The sequence below is a fragment of the Tripterygium wilfordii genome, chromosome 13, assembly GCF_013401445.1.
Source record: "Tripterygium wilfordii isolate XIE 37 chromosome 13, ASM1340144v1, whole genome shotgun sequence".
In the NCBI taxonomy this organism is placed as follows: domain Eukaryota; kingdom Viridiplantae; phylum Streptophyta; class Magnoliopsida; order Celastrales; family Celastraceae; genus Tripterygium; species Tripterygium wilfordii.
This window is the reverse complement of record NC_052244.1, coordinates 3,907,970-3,928,334: the sequence shown is the minus strand read 5'-3', so window position 1 is coordinate 3,928,334 and position 20,365 is coordinate 3,907,970. Positions and strand designations below refer to the sequence as shown.

The window sequence follows — 20,365 nt, the reverse complement described above, 5'->3', positions numbered from 1 at the left end:
AGTAAATGGTCTTCTATAGGTTGTTCTAATATTGCTGTTTGGTAAACTGTCGTTTAGAAACTGGCAAGGAAAAAAACACAACAGGAAAACCATTTTTTAAAAGACTCCAATTATGAACAAAAAGGAATGCTACCTCATAACTTAGGCTGGGAAATTTCTTTTAGATTTTGTCGAAAATTTCCATCCGTCTTGCAACAACAAAGCTGAACAAACGACTCCAAAACTCGTCACCACCATCTGAAACCCTAAACTTATCATTATCCGAGCTTTGGATGGCTACACATCAGAAATCCACTACCTGTATTCATTGCCTTATTACCACTATTGATTCTAGATAAATAACGGAAAGTTGCTTATAGACGACGAAACATATCAGAAAGATTTAACACTGCTGGCAACATCGGCGTGCCTGAAAATGATGGAGAGGATGCATATCCAAAAGCAGCACCATTGGCCGCAAAAGCAGGCTGCGTAGATGATAAAGCTGGTGTATAGGGAAGGGTACTCCAGGTTGATAATGGCATCACAGCTGGGGTATAGGGAAGGGCACTCCATGTTGGTAATGGCATCACTGGAAGCACCATGACTGGAAGAGTCCATTGTGGCTGACTCGATATGGTTGATTGAGCAACTGGAACCACATTATCTTTGACATTTCCTGAAAACAAACCCAAAAATGTTCATCATTATCATCGAGTCTTTATCCCAAAGGTTAAATAGCCGGTTTCGATCATAGACAAGATGTACACAACCTATCTCTACATAATATGCGGAGGCTGTTTCCGGGGTTTGAACCTGGAAATGTTAAATACATAAAACTGAAAATGTTATAGGCAATATAAAGAGTCAGTAGTAGAAGAGTACCCTGCAAGAGATGATTTGCCCATCTCAGTTCTTCATGGCTTTTGGCTTGATTCTCGGGCATAGCAGATATTGACTGCAACCACTGTGGTTGAGATTGGTCAAAAGTAAGAGTTGGAGTGTAGACAGTTCCAGAGAGTAACGTCTGTCCACAACTTGGGCAAAGATGCGATGTGGGTTTTCCAACCTCTTCACCACCTGCAAATCAACAACAAGAAGAAACATTTAATACATGGAATGTAGCAATGGAAACGCCCTCGCCCAATGCTTGTAAGGTGCTGTAAACTTCAACCCATTACATCTCACTGTTTTTCATTCAATGTGGTGGTTACAAGATTAAGTCCATTCCAATTTTATATATGATGGAGTAGAACAAGCCATCACATATTTATAGCAGAAACATATAAGTTAATTGAAAAGACATAGAAACTGAGGTGAAAAGCACTTACGGGCGGGAAAGATAGTGGTGGTGGTCGCAGTAGGGGATATAGAAGAAAAGGGTTGAGCAAGTTGAGAGTCATTTCGAGACTGTGATTTAATATTTGCAAAGCAATGTAATGGTGTGCTCGAGAAATCGAAGCTGGGAGGAGCATTAGAAGAATTGATAGGTGGCCAGAACCCACACTTAGAAACAGGAGGACTAGCCATGGTTGAAGTGGGAGTAGTACCAAAAAGAACTTCTGTTGGAGATGATCTGGTTTTTGAGGAACTAAAGCCAACAGCAGGAGGATTTATCCGGGAAGATAAAGAAGTAAAAGCGTTAACAGAATTGGCAAATGGCAAGAATCCAGAGTTCATGGCTTGGGTACTGCTGATGCTAGAAGAAGCACGAAATGCGGATGGACTTGCAGGTGATCCGAAGCCTCCAAAGGAGAACTCCTGCTTGTTTGATAATTCTTCTGCAAAAGAAATTGGAAGGAAATGATACAGATTCAAGTCAGAAAAAAGTCTCCTCAAAATAGGAGAGTAAGGTTGCTCACAAATTACAATTCCCCTGTTAAAAGTTGGGCTACAAGATTAACTCCAAGAAAATATATATCGGACAGACAATTATATACCACCGATATATAATGCAGAGCAATCCATCGCATATATTAACATAATCAATGAAGTTGAATGAAAGTGGTGAAAAACTTACCTGGTGGCAAGACGGTGGCGGTGGCAGTAGCAGTTGTAGCGAAGATTGAAGAAGATGGTGCCGATGGAGCAGGGAAAGGTGTTGAAGGAGGAGCAACCCAGGAGGAATCGCTGGAAGAATTGACAATGAACCCACACCTGAACACTGGAGGACTAGCAAAAGTGGTAGCATTATAAGTTGAAGGAGCAAGTTTTGGAAGTGACGTCATATTTGAAGAACTGGAACAAAAAACAGGTGACGTTGAAGCTGCGCTGGGATTTTCTAAGGCAGATAAAGAAGGGAAAACATTGAAAGAATTGGCACATGGCGGCAAGACTGCGGGCCTAGACAAAGCTTGGGTACTGCTATTGCCAGAAGAGGAAGCAGCAAATAAGGATGGACGAAATAGGGATGAACCCACAGCAAATCCAAAGTTGGCTGGATTACTGATGTTGCCAGAAGAAGCAGCATCAAATAAGGGTGGACTAAATATGGATGGACCAGTTCCCACTAATGCAAAGTTAGCTGGATTAGTGGTGTTGCTAGAAGAAGCAGCATCAGAAAAGGGTGGAGCAGATGCGGATGCACCCGTTGGTGCCAGTCCAAAGCTAGCTGTATTACTGATGTTGCTAGAAGAAGCAGCACCAAATAAGGGTGGAGCAGATGCTGATGCATCAGTTGCTGCCAGTCCAAAGTTAGCTGGATTACTTATGTTACTAGAAGCAGCAGCACCAAATAAGGGTGAAGGAAATGCATATGGACCAGGTACTGCAAATCCAAAGTTAGCTGGATTACTGATGTTGCTAGAAGAAGCAGCACCAAATAAAGGTGGAGGAAATGCGGATGGACCAGTTGCTGCTAATGGAAAGCTAGTTTGATTACTGCTGCTAGAAGAAGCAGCAGCAGCAAATAATGATGGACTTGCTGTTGATCCAAAGCCTCCTGAGGAGAACTCCTCTTGCTTAGCCACTGTGTCTCCTGCAAATGAATTAAAAGTGAAACAAAGTGTGAAAACACACACACATATATGTGTGTGTGTGTGTGTGTGTGTGTGTGTGTGTGTGTGTGTATATATATATATATATATATAGAGAGAGAGAGAGAGAGAGGCAAGCCTTGCCACAGTATTAAGATCCTTACATTAAGGTTTACATAGAATTAAAGCACACATATATGTATTTCCATGGTCAAACTATACAAACTCAGTAACTTAATTAAAGGTAAAAAGATGGTCAGTGATGAAAACAACAAAAACAATTTGACTCTCGCGCCAAAATATGGAGAGGTAGAAGGTTGTTGATTACATAAATCTTGATACAAAGGGGAAGGTTACAAGTATGGTTAAAAAAACCGATGATCGCATAAAGCTTGAATCTTGATCACAAGGAAACTTCTGTGTATAGACAGAACAGACTCAGTTTCATGTAGAACACAGAAGCAACATCAAACTCTATGAAATATGCAAACAAAGAAGAATAATGAACCCAGGAAAAAAAAATCAAATCCAAGTATGCGAAAGTTAGCAACCACAATTGTTAAAAACTTAATAAAGGTACAATCTTTAAAGGAATATTTCGCAATTCAGCAAAAAACAAAACTTATGATTCAGTACTGCATACTCATGTTAAGTTACCGTTTATACCAAATTAATAACAGTAAGGGACCAAGAAACAAAACTTTCACGAAGACGGAGGATAAAGAGAGAGAGGCGTACCATAAGCTTTACCGATCGGATTCATCTCTTCTCTCTCTCTCTCTCTGTGTTTCTATTCACAAAACACTGAGAAGCAACTGCGCAATGGAAGTATGGAACCCACTCTCCAATGGCTATATATAAAGTATAAACTGATTGTTTACGCTCTACAGCGTAGCTTCATATCTACGTCGTTGACTCTCAAAAGTCAAATTTGTGAGTTGTCAGCATTACTTGGGACCCTCTCTTACACGTTTGCTCCAAGTAGTAGTCGGTGGGTCCAAGGCCCATCAAATAAATTGGCCCATTTAAAATTGTACCAGAATAAAGAACTAAGCCTACATGCACGGGCCCATCAAATAATCTACTTCATGAATGTACCTAAGACCGTCGAAATAGCCCACCCAAAGAGTCTAAGCCCATATATCAATGCTTAATCACGTTGGACACTGACAAGAAGCTTTATTCTAAGAAATTAATTAAGAAAAAAAAAAGAGAGAGACAGAGAGCACACTATTTTTTGGGTAACCGTGAACAACCTTGTAGGTGTATCCTTTGGAAAACCTATTAGTCACGCACATCCGCGAGAGCACACTATTTTTTGGGTAACCGTGAACAACCTTGTAGGTGTATCCTTTGGAAAACCCACTAAACTCAAACTCGGGTTGGATTAGTCACGCACATCCGCCTGACAAATTAGTTTGTCCAATACCCAAAGCAAATCATTTGAAAATAATGACACCAGCTTGAAATCGAACTCTCAACTTCGGACGAAATTTTTTATACCCTAAATCAGAAGAAATAACCAGTTAAGAGAAACAAAGACCACTTCCAAAGAATAAATGATATATATAGGATAATTTCGGTGTACATGCATATAATCTCTCCTTGCCAAATAAAGAGGGAAAAAAATATGTATTAGCTTATCTCATGAATAATGAGCTCATGAGAAAGAATGGTTGAATTCTATGAACTGGAGATTTCATCTACACCTCTGCTTTGCTTCTCCATATGCAACCCCAGTAACAGTCATGGTGTAGCTCGCAATGCCTACGAATGTCACAGGATTTCGGAACAGGAGTATAGAGATCACAACAGCAACAAGTTTGTCCAGGTTATGTTGCTTAATAAAATCCATGTACGATTTCTGTTTAAATTTCAATTCATCATGCCTTGCTACATCTAAGCTGAACAAAAGAAACCCATCATCATCATCATCATCATCATCATCATCATCATCATCATCATCCAAGCCTTTAACCCAAAAATTTAAACAAAAGTTGCTTATAAACGACGAAACATATCACAAAGATTAAACACTGCTGGCATCATCGGTGTGCCTGAAAATGATGGAGAGGGTGCAGATCCAAAAGCAGCTGCAGCATTGGTAGCAGAAGCAGGCAGTGTAGATGTCGAAGCTGGGGTATAGGGAAGGGTACTCCATGTTGGTAATGGCATCACTGGAAGTACCATAACTGGAAATGTCCATTGTTGTGGCGGACTCCATATGGTTGATTGAGCAACTGGAAAACCATTATCTTTGGCATTTCCTGAAAACAAACCCGAAAAGTTTATCATCATCATGTGAGTCTTTGTCCAAGAGTTTGAATCGGTTTCGGGAACAAACAAGATGTACGCAGTCCTCCCTCGCATAATATGCATAAAGATCGTTTCCGGGATTTGAACCTGAAAATGTTAAATACATACAACTGAAAATGCTTCAGCAAATATAAATAGTTAGTAGTAGTAGTAGTAGAGTACCCTGCAAGAGATGATTTGCCCATCTCAGTTCTTCATGGCTTTTGGCTTGATACTCGGGCATAGCAGATATTGACTGCAACCACTCTTCTGGTTGATATTCGTCAGAAGTAAGAGTTGGAGTGTAGACAGTTCTAGAGAGTAATGTCTGTCCACAACTTGGGCAAAGATGCGGTGTGGGTTTTCCAACCTCTTCACCACCTGCAAATCAACAACAAGAAAAAACATTTAATACACGGAAGGTAGCAATGGTAACGCCCTCGCCCAATGCTTGTAAGGTGCTGTAAACTTCAACCCATTACATATGTGTGTGTGTGTGTGTGTGTATTTCCAAGGTCAAACTATAAAAACCCAATAACTTAATTGAAGGTAAAAAGATGGTCTGTGATGAAAAAAACTAACAATTTGAGTCTCGCCGTCCAAAATATGGAGGGGTAGAAGGTTGTTGATTACATAAATCTTGATACAAAGGGAAGGTTACAAGTATGGTTAAAAAAACCGATGATCGCATAAAGCATGAATCTTGATCACAAGGAAACTTCTGTGTATGGACAGAACAGACTCAGTTTCATGTAGAACACAGAAGCAACATCAAACTCTATGAAATATTCAAACAAAGAAGAATAATGTACCCAGAAAATCAAATCAAATCCAAGTCTTCTGCGAAAGTTAGCAACCACAATCGTTAAAAACTTAATAAAGGTACAATCTTTAAAGGAATATTTCGCAATTCAGCAAAAAAAATTATGATTCAGTACTGCATACTCATGTTAAGTTACCGTTTATACCAATTTAATAACATTAAGGGACCAAGAAACAAAACTTTCAAGAAGACGGAGGATAAAGAGAGAGAGGCGTACCATGAGCTTTACCGATCAGATTCATCTCTTCTCTCTCTCTGTGTTTCTATTCACAAAACACAGAGAAGCAACTGCTCAATGGTACCGACTCTCCAATGGCTACATAAAGTTAAATAAACTGACTGTTTACACTCTACAGCTTAGCTTAATAGTTAATATTTACGTCGTTGACTCTCAAAAGTGAAATTTGTGACTTGTCAGCATTACTTGGAACCCACTCTTACACGTTTGCTCCACGTAATAGTCTATGGGTCCATGGCCCATCAAATAAATTGGCCCATTTAACATTGTACCAGAATATTGAACTAAGCCTACGTGCACGGGCCCATCAAAATGATCTCCTTCATGGATGGACCTAAGACCGTCCAAATAGCCCACCCAAATAGTCTAAGCCCATATGTCAATGCTTAATCACGTTGGGTTAGTTATGCACATCCGTCCGACAAATTAGTTTGATCGAGATCCAAAACAAATCACTTGAAAATAGTGACACCAGCTTGAAATCGAACTTTTAACTTCGGACGAAATTTTTTATGCCCTAAATCAGAAGAGATAATGAGCTATTATAAGAGAAACAAAGACCACTTCCAAAGAGTAAATGATATATATATATATATATATATATATATATATATATATATATATATATATATATATATATAGAGAGAGAGAGAGAGAGGGAGAGAGAGAGGATAATTTCGGTGTACATGTATATAATCTCTCCTTGCCAAATAAAGAGGGAAAAAAAGATGTATTAGCTTATTGTCATGAACAATGAGCTCACGAGAAAGAATGGTTGAATTTTAAGAACTGGAGATTTCATCTACACCTCCGCTTCAACTGACATAGAGAGTTGTTTTTTTAATAGAAATGTAACGGGAGAGAATAAATAAACGGCAATCCAAACCTGAAGTGTTAAGGCGCTTGTGTCACCAGGAAGTTGGACAAATTTGCTGAATAGGCCATTGTTGAACTAACCAGAAGAAGCAGCCACATAAATCTGTACGTGTTGCCTGCCAAGTGATCAAAGAGTAACCTCTATCAGATTGGGCTCCATCACAAGTGCCGCTGTCAATAAAACTGTAACAGCAATTGGGGACATGCATGTACAGCAGCAAATTCATCGAGTTCAACTTTTCTCTGTAACAGCACAACATAGGGGGTGATCAATAACCAACAGTAGGCCAAATGTAGGATCTAATTATCCCATATTAATAAATAATAATAATAATAAACAAAATTATCCCAATTGTACCAATTTTTTTTGAGGAATTTACCTTTTACGAGAATGTATGTTAATATATATACTAAATTTTATTTAAATGTTTAGTTGGAGATAATGTTGATCTGCCACGTGGGCATGTTGACGGTCCAAAATGATATATTGGAACAAATAGAAACTTCAGATTACCAATATGCAATATTTTATTTTTAGGTGCTTAAATTGAAAATTTCAAAATCTTTGGAGGACCAAAAAAGTATTAACCCCATAAATGTAAAATAATAGCGCCCGTAGCGGAACATAAGTAGTCAAGCATAGTTTATGGACCGGGAGGACCCACATGACTGTGCGTTTGTTTTGCGGCAAGGAATCAACGGTCAACGTTTGGCGACTGATGTACGTAATCTGTCAGAAAAGGTTATTGCCTTTTGTGGGCCCATAACCCTTACACATCGTCTAAATCAAATTGGACATAAATACCCCTTTCTCCTCCATATATAACGAGCCCAGCATTTTCTTGCCCTTCCTTCAAGTCTTAATTCCACGTCAGTCCTCTCACTCTGTCTCAGTCTCTCTCTCTCGCACTCTCTTCAGTAGCAGCCTTTTCGTCTTCCTCGGCACACACTTCTCTCTGAAAATCGCTCTCATCTTCTTTCTCTCTCTTAAAGCTTTCGCTTTGGTTCCGAGATCGAGAAATTATCGCTCTTGTTTCTGGCATTGGTAAGGTACTTTCTTGCATTTTCCCTTCGCTGTTTGGTTCTCGAGAAAGCTACATTTTCAAAATTTTCGGTTTTCTTTCTCTATTTCCATTTATTGCTTTGGTATGCTCATCTTTTATTTTCTTTCGCCAAGTTGTTTAGCTGTGGCTTGATTACAGTGAGGTTGCGTGTTGATTAGTTTTTCAAGGTTCGAAGGGGTTATTTGATGTTTACGCTACAATCGAGAATCTACATATTCAATTTTTCACCCATTTTTTCTTATTTAGGTTTCCTAATATTGTTTTTTGCCCTTTTGATTATTTTTTTTTTTTTGTATCGTTTTGTTTAGTTGCATTCTTTTCTTGTTGCCTACATTGAGTTTTAGTGATATTCTTGAAGTGGAGTTTCCCTTTTTCGCGTGGTCTACTTTATTTTAGGGTCTGAGGCTGTCTGAAATTTCATTGATTAACTTTAACAACGTATAGTTGATTTAGACAAACCTTTTTCTGATCAGTTGGTGTTTTAAATAATGTAATGTGATTGGGGAGCGGGGGCGAGTGAAGGGAGAATTATTGGCTTTACGGAGTATGGGAGTCAGATTATGGATTATGCCATTGTACGTTTGGAATTGTTTGTGGAGACGAAATTGTGCATATGATATCTCACTTCCCATATTGTTTGTAAATGAAAGTGAAAATTTAGTTTTGTCTCTGAACTCTGAAGCCTCTTGTATTTATCTAGCTTGTTGACCAAGGCTTCTGTTTCCTCATTTGATTGAATAAATGGGAGTGAGAAATCAGTATGTTGATCTTTGGTTCAGGATAAAAATAGAGACTTCATGGATTATGATCCCTGGGATCTTTGGGGTCCATCATTTTATCCAGGTCAACATCATTCTCCATTGCACACGTCATTCTTTGGATTAGAAAAGTTTTCATTCATAGTTTTTTCATTGTTGATTTGTGTAATTGCTTTTCAGCTTCACCTGAGAGAAGTCATTGCTCACAAAATGAATGGCAATGCGACTTCTACTTTGGTTATGGGACTGGTATGCTTATGTCCCTCAAATGCTACTGTTGGCTTGATTGTTGTTAGTTTGGCTTCTTATTGTCAATTTTCTTTTTCAAAATTGTTGCAGATGTGATGGAGGAAGATGCTATGAGTGAGAAATCTTGCATACAAGTGTCAAGGATATTGATAACAAAAGCAGATACTGAAATCAATGAACTTGAAAAAGATCTGGTATCCCTTCAAAGTGAACTAGCTTGGTTTGAATACGAAGAGTGGTCTGAAATATGCTGTGGTGCCCTGAGAGAAAGGATTGATGACCTTAATATTTCAATAAGAAGTTTGAGGGATAAGGATAAGAATGATATTGAGGTTCATTTACTTGTTCATACAGAACCTATAGCTACTATACACGAGATACTGAATGCTTTTCTGACAAAGTACCTCGAAGAGAAAGACAAACAGGTTTGATCTGTAAATTGTATCTCACGCATCGTTGTTTTATCTTCCCTCTAAAACTCTGTTTTATGCACAATGTCTATGATATGGACACATTCATTTTTTAAAAATTCATTCATGTTTACATATGTAGGACTTGATTGACTGATATGGGACACCTTAGCTGTTTGTGTTTTAATAGTGTTGCTCAGAGATTTCATTCATGGTTATCAGTGGAGGAATTTAGAAATTTATAAACTTCTGTGGAGTGAGAAATGTGAATATGTTGTATGATTAATTTTGTTAGCGAGAAGTCCTCACTGTTTCAATAATTTCTTTGGTTCCTGCATCCAAAAAAAGAAAAGTTTCTGGTTATAATTTGCATGAACCTTGCATTCTCTTGTGAATGCATTTATTTTTTTTTACCTCTGTATCTCCCATTGCTCATGTTTTGTCCTCCTGAGGTGTACATTTCTTTCTTTTAAGGTGAATTGATCATAATGATACTTCTGTTGTTACGTGTTATAAAGGAACAGCAGAGCAATGACAAAGAAGTTATTGACTCTAGCTCACATACTACGGTACATGCAACTGAACTTTTGGATGATAGCAGTAAAGTAAGTGATAGTTGTTCAGGTGTCACTCAGAAGGAGGGGGTAAAAGAATTCGGGGATAATCCCGCAGAGCATTATAAAATCTCACGTATCTCTCCAGAGCCTCAAGAAAAGAAAACAAGTAATGCTCAAACAGATAAGGTCCTGGATTCTCCATCCTTTCATGCTTTAACTGTATAGGTTTATAACTGTTGTGCTTGCTTGGATGGATTCTCATGAAAATTTAAAAAATCGAGGTTTTTGTGTTTGGGCAAATTGATATTGGGATTACTATACTTCATCACTGTTAGAATATATATAAATGATGTGAAACGTCCAAACCAATAAGTTAACTTATTGGGTTGAATGAAAAAGTAACTAATCTTAACATGGCATCGGAGCAGGAAGTCTTGGGTTCAAACCTTAGCTTCTACAATTTAAACCCTTATTTATTATTGTCCCAAGTGTGGGCCTATGTGTTTTTATTGTTGCCCTAGTGTTGGGCCTTGTTTGTTATGCACATGTTGGGTCGTCAGAGTTGTCCGGCCCACACACGTGAGGGGGGAATGTTGGAATATACATATATATATATATATATATATGATGTGAAATGCACCAAACCAATAAGTTAACGTATTGGATTGAATGACAAAGTAATTAAACTTAGCAATTACAATTGAGTCATGCGTTCAAATTTATCCCAGTACTATAACCTCTTTAAGGACATATTTAGGTTACTATCTTGCAGCAATTACTTAGTTTTGCCTGTTATGTGGATGTAATATTTCATGATGGATTTAATTGTACCCCCAAAATTGTTTCTTTTCACATTCATAACCACAGACATAGGCTTCTTTTTGACCCAATGCCGTGCTCATGTTGCACCCACGGAGATCTTATCTCTCCCAGAGATTGAAAGTAAGTATCCCATATAGAGTAAAGTATATTTTAGAGCACAGGAAAAATTAGTGAGCACATTAAGCTGAAATTTCATGGGTTCCATAAAGTCGAAGCTGTTTTTTTTTTTTTTGTCTACATTAGTGAACGGGAAGAGGAAAAACAAAAGCAATTTGTTTGTGAACCTTAAGTTGACTCGGCATATAATCATACGTGCTCCCTAAGTTGCAATAGTATATAAACCCAAGCAAATTTGAACACATTTTACTCTCCTAGTGAATTAGACACCTTATGTCTACCAAATGGATGCTTGAAGTAAAAGCAAATTGAAAGGATTAAAATTGATGCTTTAGTGAAAGCTTGTGGCTTCCAGTTCCATGCCATTAGTCATCTATTGGTTTCATATTGGAAAGTGAGGAACAAAAGGGCTTCCAAAGGCCTAGAAACTCATTTTGATGTTTTAAAGCATAGGTGGATTCTGTTCTTGGTATATGGAATCTAGCCACATGGATGAAAGCACTCTTCTTGATGTAGTAGAAGTCATCTCTGGTAAATGATTGTGTATGGGTTGCACTTGCACCCCCTTGGTAGTCTTTAAAATATTCTCCTTTTCATTCCAAAGAAATGATGCTTTACATTTATGCCAGCTATGATTTACATTGTTATTTACTACAAACTTCCATTCTTCTACTGATTGATCGACTATTCTCGATGCCATGCTCCTGCCATATGAACAGCCTGTGAGCCCTGACATCAAAGATTCCAGCACAGATTCTTTGAAATCGGCAACAGATGATAAGAATTTATTGAGCAACTTCCATTCAAAGAGCACCGGAAACGTGGAAGCAGAAGAACTGAGTACGATTTCTGAAGAGAATGGAATCGTCAAAGATTTTTCTCTGAAACTTGCCAACGAGAAGAGGCGTATTCTAGAAACAGTTAAATTTCAGGTGGCTCTTCCCTTTCTTGGTCTTGACATTGACGTGCTGTGATTTGAACATTGCTAACTTCAAGGGGAGGCTTCTTCGGGCTTGATGTTGTATAGTTTTTAACATGATATGCCATTGTCAATTGGTCATCTATTTGAGTTTGCTCACTTGACAATTGATAAATGCCCCTTCATTCAAGTGCCTATTGAAGATGGCTTAGAATTATTTGCTTTTTAATAACTGGCAGCATGATATTTAATTGTTGCCCAATCTGCTTTGATAATATACTCTCTTTTGTTTTCATAATCTTTTTCTTATATGTATATCATATTTCACTTGTGTAAATTGTTTACAATAGCATCTTTGCCTTTACATGTTGCATGAATATTTCTTAGTTATGTAATAATTGTGTTTGTACTCTGTTTTCTTTGTCATTGAACAGCCTGGCATTATGCATGCTTCAGAGCATGTGGTTAACCACTCCAATAAGGAGAAAAGCTTGAACAATTCTTTTATGAAGATTAAAAATGAGGAAATGGAAGAAGACAACTCGATACATGCACTGAATGCTGCCGCAGCGAATATTGATCTCGGGGAAAATGCCAAGGTGCCTGCAGCTCCTTAACTGCTTTTAATTTTATGTCAGTATTTAATGTACAACAAGAAGTTTATGATAATGTATGTGTGTTTGAGACTTGGGAATGGTAACCTGGGTATAACTTGTAGGTCCGTCTAGTCATGAAAATGCTATGGCAGCCTGGGGATTAAATACTGGCTGGGATTATCCCCTGATGTGGACTGCTTGTTTCTGGGCCCTTCATGCCTTCATTTTGACAATTAGCCTGTAAATGAATTTATAAAGACTCAGGCTCAAATATTCGTATGCAACTAGCTAATCCATTGAGATCAAAAGGCTGTATGGGTCTTTCTAGGTGAAGGAGGAAGTCAGAGAACAATGTTATACTGGTTTGAAAAAAATTAGATGTCCTAATTCATTTTACTTAAGAAGGCAAAGCAAATATTTCAAAAATTAATGCAGTAGATCTTTTCCTTTATGAGATTAGCATCTGCAACAATGTTATTCGATTGATGTAATATAGACTGTAGTTAAAGAGGTGCAATTGCATTGCTCTACAAACTGCAGAGCTTGCTGTTGTGGGAATCTGTTATCACTTTAATCAGCTCATGACACATTTTTTTCTTTCATCAGTCTACAAATGCTTATGAAAACAGTAGTCCAGATGCTTTAAGATGTGCAACTGGGCTCAATGGAAGGAAAGGAAACTCTGATTCTGGGTTAGTTGCTTTCAGACAGGCTGACAGGGAGCAAAACCTAGCAGAAGGTGGAAAATCTGATATGGATGAAAAAGTTAAGAATGTAGCTTTAAAAGCTGCATGGAAATGTTATGTCCAGAAACAAAGAATGGAGGAACCAAATGTTACTCAAACCAATATTATGATTTCTTCAAATTTATCCTCAAAGAAAGAAGGGAAGAAAAAGCCTCGACTGAGTGATAAGGTCAGAGAAACTGGCTTGACAAGTGCAGAACATTCTGCTTTTAGTTTTCTTCCGCAGTTGCAAGATCAGTGGGGGGAAACTGCAAGCAAACTTCCGCAGAGAGGGAAAAGAAAACCTGAGTTGCTTGGAATGCAAATGGCAAAAATTGCTGCTAATGACAAGAAGTATGACTTGACGGCTTCAAATTCACAAGGACAAAAGATGCAGAAGAGTATTACAGCTGGAGATTTGGATGGGATGGTCATGAAGAGATTAATGCAGCCAGTTCGACTTGATTCCAAAGAGCATGGTGCTGTTCTTGAAAATGCAGTTTTGCACCCAGAAAAGAAAAGAAAGAAGGACTCAATCAGTGCCATGAAGGTTGAAGAGTTCTCTGTTCAAATGGACTGCTCAAGTTCTACCAGGACTGCAATTGGTCGGGCTGTTAAGGAGGAGCCTTTAACCCCCAATTCTTTCTCAGTTGGCGATGTAGATGCAGAGGATGTGAAGCAATTTCCTTCGGATGCAAACGACCTAAGGAGATTGAAAATGGATGATCTGAAGGCCATAGCGAAGCAACTAAACCTGACTAGGTATTACAAGCTTAAGAAAGGTGCGCTCGTTGAACTACTAACCAGCAAACTAGGAAGTTGCTAAACTTCCAAGCATGATGTTATAGGGTTCTTTTGGGGTCTTTGATGTGGCCATGGATGATGTTGCGGCATATGACTAAGGTACATCTCAGTTGTCCACACGTACTATGTGCATGAATTAAGCAAGGCACAGGATGCATGTGCATTCATACACACTTATCCACATCATGCACTTGGGAACCCGTCGTATATAAAGGCGTCATATCCCCATGATAAGTTCAGTTTTTTGGAAAGCACATTTGATCTTCTTAGTTTTCTTAGTTTTTCCTGCATATATGCTTCTATAACTGCAAATGTCATGCTGATAAATTCCTGCACAATATGTCAAATTATAGGGAACAAGCGATTGGGTTTCATGGAATGTCAGATGTGCCCAGATCTCTTCTGAAATAGATTTTGCTATATGAGGACCTGATGAATGATTAATGGCAGGTTGTAAGTATGATATCTTTAACTGGAGGTTGTTACTATACATGTTACAAGTTACGATCAAAAGCAAACAGTAAGATTCTTGTAGGAAGAAATTTCCTTTCCTTGCTGGACAAGAGTAAATGTTCTTTGGATAGCTGTAACAGGAGTCAATGTGTAATGGAGGAAAGGTGATTGTATGAGGGTATTGTGAATATATTCAGTCATTTGATTACTTTGCAGTTGTACTTGCAACAAGTTATATGCAATGATACCGATGTTAAAAATTTTGCTTATAGAAAAAGGAGAAAATCGGGTAGAGAATGATAATCGAAAGTCGAAACCTGAGCTTCAGAACGGCTTTAGCCCTTTGAAGCTGTTTTTGGCAGAGAATGGAGCTATGCACTGTGAATTCAGGAAACTACCCTCATCTCTCTCGGATTTATGAGCTGTTTTTGACATGCTTTCTTATGTTTTTACAAAGGTAAAGTGTAAGGTAAAGTGAACGAAACTGCATTAATATGGTAACACTAATGTATTGAACCATTACAAACTAAAACCAGTACATAATGTTTCTGTTTATCATTTAACAGTTGTTTCCAAAGAAGAATTATTCGTTTTTTTTTTTATTGCCAATTTCCGATGTGTAGAGGCAGCAACTAGTCAAGTTTGGCCAAGAAGTGAGGGCCTGTAGAAAGCATGGCTCTGTGCAATCTCTATGCGTTCCCGGGGATCATTCAACGTCTCATCCCTCAGCGCTTGCAGTATAGCTTGCGATGATTGTTCCCTGAAGATCGAAGATAAAATAACAGGAAATGGTCAAAATTGTCAAAGATGAAAACTAGACTTCAATGGCCAAAATTAGCATATCCTTTATGTGCATTAAACTAAGAGTCTCGAAGCGAAAAAAAGACAATGAAACGCTGGCAAAGATGCGAGTTGGAACACTTAATTCTTTAACCATGAAGTATGCTTCAGGTTTATAGACATGAAAGGACTCGTGATCATCTGTTTTGGCTTCCAAATAAGTCATTCACTTTTCTTGGGGAGATGATAACAGGAGACTCATAAGACAATCGGAAAAAGAGTGATGGCTACACATGGTGGTAACATAGGACTCGTCGGAGTTATGTTACATATGTCACCAACACATGCAGCTACCGAAACTAACTTGAAAAGGCTTACCTCAAATCTTGAACATCTTGGCTAACGATGCAGCTTCAAGATGTCGTTGCTTATACGTAATACATTATTAACAGCAAATTACGAATTAATTTGGGTTCACATTGAGTTCAATAATTAGTTAAGAGTAAGAACTAAGAAGTAATGGATCTATAGCATTTTTCATCACAGAAGAATATGTGAAAATCTATAAGATCACCTTGATATCAGTACTTTGTACAGTGTCTGTAAGATGGGACATAGCTCAACAGGGGCCACAGGCTTGTTTTCACCAGGATGCAATATACTAAAGCATGACTGACTCAGAAGTTCATAGAAAGCACCCACTGCAGAGACACCCTGGACAAGAAAATTGCAAGACAGTCTTAATCATCAAAGCATCAAAGCACCCACTTAAAATTATGCTAATGATGTTAGATAAACATCATATTTTCAAACCAACAAAATAGCCTCTTCACAATGTGGGCAAGGTTGCGAATATCTAACTTTCTCAGACCCTACTACTAATAGAAGAGCTCTGTGCCGGAGTTGGATTCTCGAGAACTACACTTGCATAAATGTTTTCCACCCCTTATCGCAATTAAACTTATATATAAATGATACAATCTAAGTGCGAAATGTAGAAGTGAAAACAGCATTAGTACCTGTATCATTCCTTTGCCGCTGATGCTGTCACCCATATCTCGGCTTATTTCTCCCTTTGCTAACATTTGTCCATACCATGCATTACGACCTTTCAATAAGGTTACATAAGTGTCAGCCAGCAAAGGCCCTGCAAGCTTTTCAGGTTCTTCAGCCAGTAGATGAGTGATGAATATCATCTCCGATGTACAATGTGCAAAATATACTGATTTGCTGGTAGCACTCTCCTTGGTAAGAGCTGCTACCATTCCTGAGAAAACCAAACAAGAATTTGAGTGTATACAGAAGTTGCCAAAAGGCAAAAGGCATGGAGAAATCATGTTCTGGTACCGCAACTTACCAGCTCCAATGGCATATACATTCTTCAGACCACCCATGACTTCATGAGTGACAAGATCACTGTTGTCCCATACAGTGAAATGGGGTTGCCGGAGAAACTTTGCAAGAGGCTTCCTCCACTTTTCAGTTCCACATATTCGGGCATTAGCATATTCCTTGTCGTAAATCTCTGAGGCAATGTTAGGTCCTCCAAGGTAAAGTATGTTTTCCATAGATACTCCAGCTGCAAGGCATGCATAAGAAGCCTTAGAAAATGAGGGAAAAGGTCCTAAAGTATCACAAAGGGCAACAGATTACAAATTAAAAGAACTCATAGATCGAAGTCATTTTCGAGATTGATCAAAGAGATAGTAGAGCTATCTCCTTTTATATTTTATTGTTTATAGCAAAGAAGTTGTGAAAAACATAATAGTCATACTTTTAAAAGTGTATCACCTATATCTGTCAAAAACAAAGGAATTGAGACAGAAAAAGAAACCTTAAAATTGCATAAGCTTTATTTGAAACAAGGAATGTATCGAGCTAGGTTGAGTAAGTCAAATGCACCGTAGAGTCATACAGCAAGAGATAGTAGATAACTATCAATCATAACATTATACCTCCTTTTCCAAACACAATGCCCTCTCCACTAAAAATTAATTATAAGCTGTGTATGATCAGAACATGTAAAGAATGTAGTTGGAGATGAACATGGAAGTGCTTTCCTCATGCAAGAAAGAAGATAAAGAAAGGTTTCCTCTTTAAAGCTACTGAAATAGGGATTTTTTCAGTAGCCAGACTTTCCAAATCAGACTCTTTAAACTTGGCATATTTCAAGTTTCTTCTCTATAATAATTTTTTTTCAAAATCTGAAAAGGCGTACTCTGCTCTTACTTTGTAAACTTCCATTTTTTGTTTATCAACTGAATGGACACCACCGGACAAAAAAAAAAAACTTAATGGACACCACTGAGAATGTGATAGCTTTCATTTTTGAGAGCTTATAACTTACAGGGACACTTAGTGAATTATAAGATGACAATTAGTTATTTAATGAGCACCTATAATACATGACACAAATGTTCGTGATGATCTTCTTTCCACATGCAACAAACAAAATCATACTTCTAAAGATTCTGAACTGTTCAAAAGGACAACAAGCCAACAAAAAAACAGGAAAATCGATCAATGGAAGAAGATTCTTACTTGCTCGGTTAATCATTTTCGTCGGTGTTATTATATGGGGAACAGGTTCAAGTGCCGCCTCAATACCCTTTGCCAAAGAGATGATGATGGGCATTGTGATCCTCTCCTTCCAATAATGACTAATCTCTTCAAAGACCTCACGTGTTTCAGTAGATGGCACACCATTAACCACAATATCAGCATCCCAAACTGCTTCTTGCAAATTAGTGACAACCTTCAAAGGACAAAGAGGTGTGTCAATCATGTTCAAGCAAAATCCGTCCTTCAAAATCTCGTCTGCATAAAGAGTCCTATCACCAAGCCTCGCCTCAACATATTTCAAGTAAGCACAACGCCTTATCAACCTCCTCAGGACATCCTCCCTCGAATTAATTACTTCAAACAGATGCTCCGCTGTTGCTCTGTCAACTGCCCTCCCGGGCCTCCTCCATATCCTGATTTGAACCTTCTCTCTGAACTGACCATAGCTATCTTGTAGCAAAGCAGCAAATACACTTCCCCAAGCACCAGCTCCAACACCCACAATCCTCAGCGGATCACCATCAGCCTTGCCAATAAGGCGCCTAAGCTCGTCGAGCCTCTCTTCCAAACCATTAATGTTCTGAATTGACCCATTTGAGTATACACCAGCATTCATATTCTCCATACAACCAACCATTTTCTTTCAATTGAAATCACCACCAAAAAATAAATTTCAATACAACAAAGAAAGCCCAAACCAAACCCTTCAATATTCAGTAACTGTACTCAAATGGGTATTCTCTAATCTACCTCAAATCTCATGCTCTAGTTACTAATTGGTGTTGGAACTTTCACCAGATCAGATTCTAAAACCAACCCAGCTCAGGCATTTACACAAGCACCTATCAGTTCTTGGCTTGAAACCACAAATTTCCGCTTCCCAACATGCGCCATTCAATAAAAGAACCAAAAAGATTTTATTGGTGGATTATTTTACCAATACCAGAACTAATCCTTTATCTCTCCACAGAGATTTTTAAACCAACCAATCCAGTATTTTTCTTTAATACAAATTGAACGTTAGAATCGACCTAATTGATAAACAATCACATGCCAACAGAGAAAATCCCAAAAAATAATCAAATGCAACTTTGGTTTCTCCGTCCAAGTTCGTTCATCTACCAACCTACAAAAACTTGAACAAGAATATACATAAAACCAAAAAAAATATCAATAATAAAAGAAATTTTGAAGTCAAAAGTATTACCGACCCTTTTTGGTTTCGATGATTACAAAGCTTGGAACTTTAATCCCAATCAGCCAAGACCCACAAAATATATCAGTCATTCCAATCGATTCTTTGCAAGAGATTAAGTATGAGAACAAAACAAAATGTGTGTGATGATCTATATAGGAAGCACAAGAATTGCATGCGAAGTGTGGAAGCAGCTTCACATGTCATTTCTTGAGGTATGAGACTCTGGATGACAGACAGAGAAGGCATTGATGGCCGGTACAGTTGAACAGACTTGGACGGAGGCAGCATTTAAGTTTTTGGATATTGTCAACGTCCCCCAACTGTTATTAATAATTTCCAGCTAAATATTTACTTTTATTTAGAATAATATTTGAGATCTCAAAATATGACTTCCTCACCGACGAGAGGTTTAGATATATGTGTCTAAAATTCAATTTTAATGAGAAATATATTTTTCAATGATAAAAATATGATCCCCATTTAAATATGCAATATTAGATATTAAGTGAACTATACATATGTGTTTATAAATAATGATTATTTATATATCACCTAAATTTGGGATAAAATGAGATGACATCTTAGGGTATGCATCATTACTATAACTATTAAATAATGAATCATCCATATTTGGAATTGCTTTAATGATATAAATTACTCCATATTAAATTATTAATGGCACACCCTTACTTATATATATACAAGCAAAATATGAGACCAAGATGAACAGTTATTTGTATATTCAAGCAGCTGCGTGCAGAAAAGAAAACATGAAATTGGTTTTGGCAATAGCCAGCGATCACAACAAGATTGTTGTTGGTGTTGGTGATGACAAGCTCAAGCTGTGATGCATTCCCTTTTATTCCCAAGAAAGTTTCACAAACGACGTGGCCCCCCGGAACCCAACTCAATTTTCTCTGCAAATCTAAAGACGATGATCTTGGTGTGCAGCATCTCCAGTAACATGATTCCGGCTTCACATTTTGTTTTCGTCTTAATTTTGCCAACACAACACTGTTTTTCTGCAAGTTTTGGTGGGCAAATCCTTCATCTCAATGTCGTTGGTTCGATATTTACCGGAATTACAGGGTTCGTGACAGAGATTATAATTTGTGGAAGGTCAGACCAGATGGTCCTTGTGTCACTACTGATAATTACCAGACTT

At 37.9% G+C, this 20,365-nt stretch overlaps 3 protein-coding genes across 9 annotated transcripts; 1 reads left to right on the top strand and 2 right to left on the bottom strand.

The window, feature by feature from the left end:
- Window positions 1-127: 127 nt before the first annotated feature.
- Window positions 128-6,367, bottom strand: LOC120012907 (nuclear pore complex protein NUP62-like). Of its 2 annotated transcripts, none has more exons than XM_038864468.1 (5): window positions 6,290-6,367; window positions 2,000-2,956; window positions 1,311-1,760; window positions 865-1,059; window positions 128-658 (listed from the first exon to the last, which is right to left on the bottom strand). In XM_038864468.1, the coding sequence occupies exons 1-5, from the start codon at window positions 6,312-6,314 to the stop codon at window positions 354-356; spliced, it is 1,932 nt and encodes a 643-aa protein (XP_038720396.1). In that variant the 5' UTR covers window positions 6,315-6,367; the 3' UTR covers window positions 128-353. The 2 variants fall into 2 exon arrangements, with proteins under 2 accessions (XP_038720396.1, XP_038720395.1); XM_038864467.1 differs by lacking the exon at window positions 6,290-6,367 and adding an exon at window positions 3,693-3,827.
- Window positions 6,368-8,062: 1,695 nt separating this feature from the next.
- On the top strand, window positions 8,063-14,985 carry LOC120013820. 5 transcript variants are annotated; one of them, XM_038865765.1, is made up of 9 exons: window positions 8,063-8,236; window positions 9,030-9,093; window positions 9,189-9,257; window positions 9,348-9,682; window positions 10,192-10,410; window positions 11,883-12,095; window positions 12,517-12,681; window positions 13,285-14,306; window positions 14,561-14,985. In XM_038865765.1, exons 2-8 carry the CDS (start codon window positions 9,048-9,050, stop codon window positions 14,227-14,229), a joined length of 1,992 nt encoding a protein of 663 aa, XP_038721693.1. In that variant the 5' UTR covers window positions 8,063-8,236; window positions 9,030-9,047; the 3' UTR covers window positions 14,230-14,306; window positions 14,561-14,985. The 5 variants fall into 5 exon arrangements, with proteins under 5 accessions (XP_038721693.1, XP_038721692.1, XP_038721696.1 ...); XM_038865764.1 differs by having other exon boundaries at window positions 10,186-10,410; XM_038865768.1 differs by lacking the exon at window positions 10,192-10,410.
- A 164-nt stretch (window positions 14,986-15,149) lies between these two features.
- Window positions 15,150-19,501, bottom strand: LOC120013821 (glycerol-3-phosphate dehydrogenase [NAD(+)] GPDHC1, cytosolic-like). Of its 2 annotated transcripts, none has more exons than XM_038865770.1 (5): window positions 19,214-19,501; window positions 17,982-19,128; window positions 16,460-17,019; window positions 16,015-16,154; window positions 15,150-15,420 (listed from the first exon to the last, which is right to left on the bottom strand). In XM_038865770.1, the coding sequence occupies exons 2-5, from the start codon at window positions 18,637-18,639 to the stop codon at window positions 15,297-15,299; spliced, it is 1,482 nt and encodes a 493-aa protein (XP_038721698.1). In that variant the 5' UTR covers window positions 18,640-19,128; window positions 19,214-19,501; the 3' UTR covers window positions 15,150-15,296. The 2 variants fall into 2 exon arrangements, with proteins under 2 accessions (XP_038721698.1, XP_038721699.1); XM_038865771.1 differs by having other exon boundaries at window positions 16,460-16,707; window positions 16,798-17,019; window positions 17,982-19,500.
- Window positions 19,502-20,365: the final 864 nt, after the last annotated feature.